Consider the following 7884-nt stretch of genomic DNA (forward strand, 5'->3'; position numbering starts at 1 on the left):
CTTTGGCATGTAGAACTGGGGGCTTTGCAAGGAAAAATTCACACTAATGAAGAGCAGTCTGCAAACAAGTTTAGCTCAAGAACAAAAGCTAGGTTTTCAGAGAGGAGGAATCAAGCTTTCGGGGCTGTGGATCTATCTTCTGATCAGCCTTCTGCACTTAAGTCTAGGAGAGACGGGGCCTACAAGTAAACTCTGAAGAATACTTTTTTCAATTTTTATTATGGAAAATTTCAAACATATACAAAAGTATAGAGAATAGTATAATGAACTCTCAAACATCCATCACACAGCTTCAGCAATTACCAATTTATGGCCAATCTTGTTTCATCTATGTACTCAATTACCCCACACTCAGATGATTTTGAAACAAATACCAGTAGCATATCATTTCACCTGTACATTTTTCAGTATACTTCTCTCAAAGATAGTAATTTTTTAAAACAACATAACCACAGTACCATATCACATCTTAAAAAAACAATAAATCAACAAGTTATATTTTTATTTCAAATTATGTAACAACTGGGGACACAATACATTTCACTGGTATCATGAGGAAGAGTGTCACACTAAAATGGAGTCCAAGCTTTTATCGATGCAATTGCTTTATAATGTAAAAGAAAAAAAAAATCAAACAAACTAGCATATTAGAACCACTTTTGGTAATTTGTAAGGAGCTGAAGACTGCTGATATCACACATCCCATGGCAAACTCCGTAAGATTTCTTCTAAACATCTTTGTTATTTTCTTAAAGTTGTTCTGGAGGCAGCTGATCCAAGTCCTCTTTTTTAAAAAATCCTTCACTTTGTGTTCCCCTCTAACAGCAGCCTCTTTCCTAAATGCCTTTTCTAAGTGACAACAATTTTGCCCTCTCTCAGCCCTCTGCATTCTCATATGCAGAAACCAGGTAGGATGAGGAGCTAGCTGTATGTACTGGAAAAGGAATGAAAACTACAGCCAAATGCAACAGTGAGAGACGCAAAAGAAATCTAGACAAACTAAATGGCATAATTAACTTTGGAAACTGCCTATGATATAGCCTGTTGGCTCTGGCATCAAATAATACAGTATGTTAAATCTGTAAAATGAGGAAACGGTGTTTCCTCAAAGAGATGTTAAGATGACATGTAAGAAGTGGTTAGGGCAGGCATTGCAAAAAAAGTCTTATATATCATTTTAAAATTTACTTTTATAAAAACTCACAACATTATTTTGCGTCCACTGTATTTATTTTTACAATTACCTTTATAGCAAGTGATAGTTTTTGAATAAAATTTAAGCAAATCATCAACAGTACAAAAACACTAGAGTTGTTACACGAAGGACTGATTCTACAAAACATTACCCTAGGCGATGGCATAATCTTAAAACTGTGCAGCTACTGTGTGGTATGACATAGAAATAGGAGTAATAATTCTTGTCCTCAAACATCTTACAACTGCCTTGAAATATTTCTGAAACACCTGATACACAAAAGCCACACACATGGTGCCTAGATAGCATACACTCTACTAGCACCAGATTGGAAGGGGAATGTTTTGCCACACGGTGATTACAAAATATTAATTGAATCAAAGAACCTTCAGTGATGCCAACCATATTTCAAGTAGTGTCTCAGATGCAGGATATGCAAAGAGTAAGGAAAAATAGTCTTTGTTCTCAAAGACATCATAGTCTAATGAAGGCAGACACATCAAAAAAGCACAACAAAAGGCTATAGGTGCTGAATTAAGAGTCTGTTCACGTATAATAGTACAACAACCAGAGCAAGAGTCAGTGGTATAGACAGGAAAGGAGTGTCCCAAGATGCAGGAAGAAACCAGATGAGCTGTCTTCTTGGGAACACAGAAGTGCTCACCTGTACTTGACAATTCCATTGATCACTGGGTTCACATCAATGTTTCTTTCAGCAAAATCCTGAACATCTTTGCTGTTCATCTGGAAAAACAAACCCACATACAATTAGTAGGCTTATGTTAATAATTCCTCCAACTGACAAATGTACCAAGAGCTTATTATGTACATCAATCACTTTGCATCAAGCACTTCACTTCCACAGAATTATCTAATGCAGATGCAATGAGTCTGGATCAGCAACTGAGGGGGTTATAAGCCAATGTATACCATGATGCAAAAAAGTCAGGAAAGCAGCGATATCAGAAGTTTTGTAAAAGAGAAGTGACCATTTAAGACACAAAATATCCTAAATTCCATGTTATAGACTCTAGACTCATGGAAATAATTCAGGCTGGTTCCCACCCACGAAAGAGTTTTCAGTCCAGTGACCACATAGCCAAGAAAATAGATTAAGTACAATAAACTCTGCGAACCATGACACAGAAGAGGGTTTCTTACCCAGGTGGTCAGGAAAGGCTTCTCATTGGAGATGTTTATAAAGTATCTATTTTTACTATCTCCAACAACAGATTTTTTTTTTAAACTGAGCGTCAGATAGATAACTTGGCTTAAGTTTCAGTGAGGAAGAACTGGAACTAGATCTGTCTGACTTCAAACCCACAATGTAGTTTCTATCACATCATGCGCTCACTCTTTTTTTTTTTTTTGAGACATAGTCTCATTCTGTCGCCCAGGCTGGAGTGATCTTGGCACACCGCAACCTCTACCTCCTGGTTTCACGAGATTCTCCTGCTTCAACCTCCCAAGTAGAAGGTATTACAGGCACGTGCCACCATGCCTGGCTGATTTTTGTAGTTTTACTTCATTAATAATTAGAAGTAGAGTTGGGGTTTCGCCATATTGGCCAGGCTGGTCTCCAACTCCTGACCTCAAGTGATCTGCCCACCTCGACCTCCCAAAGTACTGGGATTACAGGTGTGAACCACCATGCCCAGCCCATGCTCTCTTATTCTTATAAAAGTGTTATGTTTTAGCACAGTCAGCATAGTAACTTCCACTTCTTATAGTGCCGTTTGCCCAAACATATTTAAAATCTGCTAAATACCATTAGTATTAATAGCTATCTTATCAAGAGACCACTACCAGGAAAATATTGTTTAAAGTCTTTCTGAGAGTACCTGGTGGCTCCCCCACAAGGCAATTCTAGAGGTGAAAGCTCTGCCAGGCAAATATACATTTTCTAACTGTAAACAAATTGGCATTCTTATACTAACCTTCTGAAATGAAATCACAGAAAGAATTTAAAACCTTTACATCAATTGTTGCAAATGAATCTATGCAAATAAAGCAACTAAATTATTTTCGAATTTCTTCCCTTTAGTTTCTTTAAAGTGTAGTCAACAGATTTTGTATCTAAACACACATACACATATACTTCTTGAGAAAAACTGTATATATTATAGACACAGCACCAATTACATTTCCAGTATATGCATCTATATTAATGTTTCCTCTTTATATATTCACAAGAATAAAACACTTGACCAGCTGAAAATGTAAGCTATTTATAAAACATGCAGAAAATAAATCTGATTCATGTCTGCAAACCTCAATTGTCTGTGTACTCTTTTTCCTTTATCAAGACAGGGCTGTAAAATTTAGGTGTACATTTTTCTGCTATCACAAAAGAAATAATGTACAAGGGAACTCTAATACTCTTAGAAGGAAAAAAATCTCAACTGTACATCAAATTTTGGAGCACTGAAGTGGTAGAAATTTTCTATATACCACTTCTGTTCTAAAGAAATGTGGTGCCACTGTTCCGAAAACAAAATCTTATAACACATTTAAGTATAGGTAAACAAAGTACAAATCTCAGTTTTTCAAAACATTTTCTGTACTAATGCTTTTAACTTGAAACTCCTGACTTAGTTTTGAAGAGAAAAAAAGAATCTCCTTGGCGCTCTTAACTATTCTGATGAGACTAAGTTCCAGAGAATATTTTACAAAAACTACTTAATTTAACAGTACGCCTTGAAAAGTAACACTACATATTCTAAGTGTTTCTGGGAAAAAAAAAAGAAAAGGAAAAACCACAACATCTTTATAAGCTAACAGTTCTTAAGAGTGGGTTACTATGAATACTGTACATTATTTTTTACTTTGTTAGATACATAACTTAAGAACCAAATAAGATGATGCATAATTACTTCTAATGATAGCAAGTACGAGTTAAGTCTCCAAAGTAATCGTGACACTGTTTCATGTGGAACACATTTCATCTACAAAAATATCCATAAAATACAATCTAGTATATCTCCTAGGTCAATATTAATGTAGAAACAAGAACCTTCTGGAATAACTAGGTTATTGAGGAAAATCTTAAGATCTATTTTAGACTGAATAATTAAAGTCAATTTGTTTGGAATTTAAAATATGTGCTTCATGATGAAGAAATAATCTGTACAACAAATAACCATGACACAAGTTTACCTGCGGAACAAATCTGCACTTGTACCCCTGGAATTAAAAGTTAAAAAATATTTTTAAAAATATGTGGTTCAAATATATATATTCAACATGTATCACTTTGTTGAGAAAAATAGAAAAACACTCTGAATTTGATCAGACCATGTAATTCAGATAATAAAACTGTTGTAAGTTTTAAAAAGCCACATTTCTAGTTTACTCTTTCCTTTGATAGCATTAGAGAAGAAAATGTTTTGAGAAACAGATTTGTACTTTGTTTGCCTATACTTAAATGTGTTGTTGTAATATTTCTTTTCAAAACAGTGGCACCATATTTCTTTAGAAAGTGCAACGGCACCCACTGTTTAGCAGCATAAAAAATATTATTTGTGAAATTACAATGTACTCCAAATAGAGAAAAATATTTCAGTGTTTTGAAGGGTAAAATACAAAAAGAACACAAGGGGGCAGCAAAAAAAAAAAAAAAAAAACCAATAGAGACGGTTTCAAAACGAACTATTCTATGGTATTAAAAGACAGGAGAGCAAAATAATGAGTAGGAGGTTTTTGGATTACAGGCAACGTTAAGTTCTTGATGTAGATGCTGGTCACCTGCACCTAGAATAGGTTGTCCTGTGAGACCAATTACTCTCTATCGTTAAGAGAGATTGTTCAGGAATCCTAATAGTTTGACAATTCTGTATCAGCTGAACATCACTAGGGCTAACTCAGTTGGGATGTAATCGTCATAAGATTCCATTCTTGTGGTTACTGGGAGTCAGGAAGGTTTAAGCGGAATGTCACTACATTCAAATATGGGAGGGAGACCACTTTCAAAAACGAACTTAAATGCAGAGAACCATGGTTCTTCTATGGTATCCAGTAAGGGGCAATGGGAGCTGGAAGTTGAGCATGGGAAATCAAATTCTGTGAATACGGTTTTTCTGATAAGGTGTGTTTGGCTAGCAGATCCCCCGCAGCATCTATTCAATAAGATTAATCTACATGGGAAATAGCCATTTGAAGTCAGCAGTAAAAAATTACCACTTGTAAAAATTTTTTGAAAACCAAACGATCTACACATAGAAATAGAAAAAGAAATTTCTGAAAGGGGCAAATGAGATCCCATTTCAGAAGCTAAAGTGACTGTCGAGTGCAGAAAGAGCACAACATGTAGGATTTCCTAATTTTAAAAAAAATTCAAAACTGATCTTTTAAACCAACTCCCACCACAGAAGGCCTCCCTGACAACAAGGGCGAACGCTGTGAAGGAGAAAACAACTAAAGGGGGAAAAAAATACTAAAAGATGCCACACAACCAAGCTGGTCAGACTTTAAAGGCCTCCACTACCAAACAAACCACAAGGCTGGTATCAAAAATGCGCACGCACGCTCACCCACGAATATGTGTGAAATATAAAAGAACCAAAAACATCACAGGGCGCACAGGCAGACACACACACTCCACACACACTCCCCACCCACACCTCCCAAAAGCAGGGTGAACAGTTAAGGCACCTAAAACCCCAAGCGGCATCGGCTTCCCCGAAACATTTTACAGTGTAACCAAGAAGCGATTTTGAAAGCATCTGAAAAACGTGCAAACTGTCTTGAAAACAGGGCCTGGCAACTTAGACAGTTTGCAAGCGTGATTCAGAGGGTCTGCCAAGGAAACAAAAGAAGCCTCCCTCCTCCCCGTGAGACCGCACATGGCACGAGAGGTGCTCCAGGCGGGACGCATTTTAAGCGAGGCAGACAAATAGAAGTCCGTGCGAGCGCAAGTGGTACATACTAGGGATCGCTATCTGGCGAGGATGGGGCCATGGAGTTTCCATTGGTTGGGGAACCGCCCAGCTTTAGTTTCTCCAGATATTCGGCGTGCACGGGCTTGTGGCACTGGAGAACCTTGATGGCATCTTCGACTTTGAACCACTCTCGCTTCCTCCCAATGCTAACCGAATCTTCCCAATCCTCCAGCAGCTCCGTGACAGTCAGTACATACACGTACGTTCTGTGCTTGCGATCCTGGTTCTGTTCGAAAACGCCCAGGAGCCGGCCTAACTTCCCCTTGACTCCTGCCTCTTCGTACACCTCTCGGACCGCCGCACCGCCCGGCTCCTCCTCGGGCTCCATGCCCCCGCCCGGCACGATCCAGCGGTCCGGGTACCGGCTGCTACTCACTAACAGGACCTCGTCCTCGCGCTCGCTCCGGAAGCACAGGCACGCCGCCCGCTTCTTGAACCCCTCGGGGTCGTAGGTCCGCGTCTGGTTGGGTTTGCACTTCATCCTCGAGGCAGCCTCCTCTCGCCTTCTCGCTGTTGTGTGGGCCGCCGCTGCCGCTGCCGCCGCCGGGGAGCAGTCGAGGTGCTAGGAAGAGAAAGGGCCGAGGCGAGGGGCGGGGAAAGAGAGGCGCCTCCGTCTGCCCGCGAGCCCGGGGAGCGGAGGGAGAGATGAAGCTGGGCGGGGCGCGGGCGGAGGCGGGGGCAGCGACGCGCGTCAGTCAGCCAGTCGGCCAGTCGGATGGGCGGCCAGCCGAACCCGGGCCCGCCGGAGTGGAGGAGGTGCCGCCGCCCGCGAGCCCGCGACTCTCCACAGAGCCCACCCGCTTCTCGGGAGCGCGTCTCCCTCCCTCCGCCGCCGGGTAGGGTTTGAGCGAGGTGAGGCGCATTCACGGACGCGTCCGCGCTCCCGTTCACGTGCGCGTTCGCGGCGGAGGGCGAGGGGCGGGGGCGGGGGCGGGGGCGGGGGTCTCCTGGCTCCCGCAGCGCGCGACGCCTGGGGCCCACTGCGCAGGCGCCCCGCACCCCTGGGGGCCGGGAACCTCCTTCGCGCACTGTGAAATTCACCGCACTGTGACTTTGGGCGACTGCCTCCACGTGTGCCTTTGACCCAAACGCGACTGTAGCGCGGCAGGACGTTTCTCCTCTCCCTCCCCACCGCGCTGCACGAAACCCACACGCAGTCGTTTTACACACGACAGAGGCAAGGGCATCCTCGTCATCATCCTCCCCCAGGATGAACCATTCTGGCTTACTCATGGGACCTGGGCCCCGGTGTTGTCAAAACGACCCACGGGATTCTTGGCAGAATAGCCGCGCATCCTTGCTGAGTCACATGATGCAGTTTTATTTCTTCAACAGGTTCCCACCTTGCCGAGCATCTTGGCGCAGCTAGTAATTTAACGCTTTTCTTAAACCCCTGTTCACAACCTGCCTGACCCCTTTGTGTCTCAGTTTCCTCATGGGTACACTCCTCGCCTCCTTGTTGCAGCCATTTGCACTTCGATGCACGTACACCTTAAAGACCAGAGCACCACCCATCTAGTAGTCCTGCGTTAAAGCCCAAGACATTCTCTCATTCCCCACACACTCCACCCTTGTCTATCTTACTCTTTGATAAGCACCACTTGGGGGTTGGGAAACCATTCACGTGGAGATCCCCTCCTATTCCACACTTTGATTTTTAAAAGACTCCCGGCGTGAGACTCCCGCAAGGTCACTTGCTGCTCTCTCACCTCTCTCTCTGGTCCTCCTGTCCTCTTGGCCAGGAAATGGCAT

At 42.3% G+C, this 7884-nt stretch overlaps 1 protein-coding gene across 1 annotated transcript; it reads right to left on the reverse strand.

Moving 5' to 3' along the window:
* Nucleotides 1-200: 200 nt before the first annotated feature.
* On the reverse strand, nt 201-7104 carry LOC129024991 (diphosphoinositol polyphosphate phosphohydrolase 3-beta). The gene is made up of 2 exons (XM_054472405.2): nt 6120-7104; nt 201-1939 (listed from the first exon to the last, which is right to left on the reverse strand). Coding segments are annotated over exons 1-2 (495 nt in total). The 5' UTR covers nt 6614-7104; the 3' UTR covers nt 201-1938.
* Between the last annotated feature and the right edge of the window lie 780 nt (nt 7105-7884).

Source organism: Pongo pygmaeus, chromosome X (assembly GCF_028885625.2).
Source record: "Pongo pygmaeus isolate AG05252 chromosome X, NHGRI_mPonPyg2-v2.0_pri, whole genome shotgun sequence".
Taxonomy (NCBI): Eukaryota; Metazoa; Chordata; class Mammalia; order Primates; family Hominidae; genus Pongo; species Pongo pygmaeus.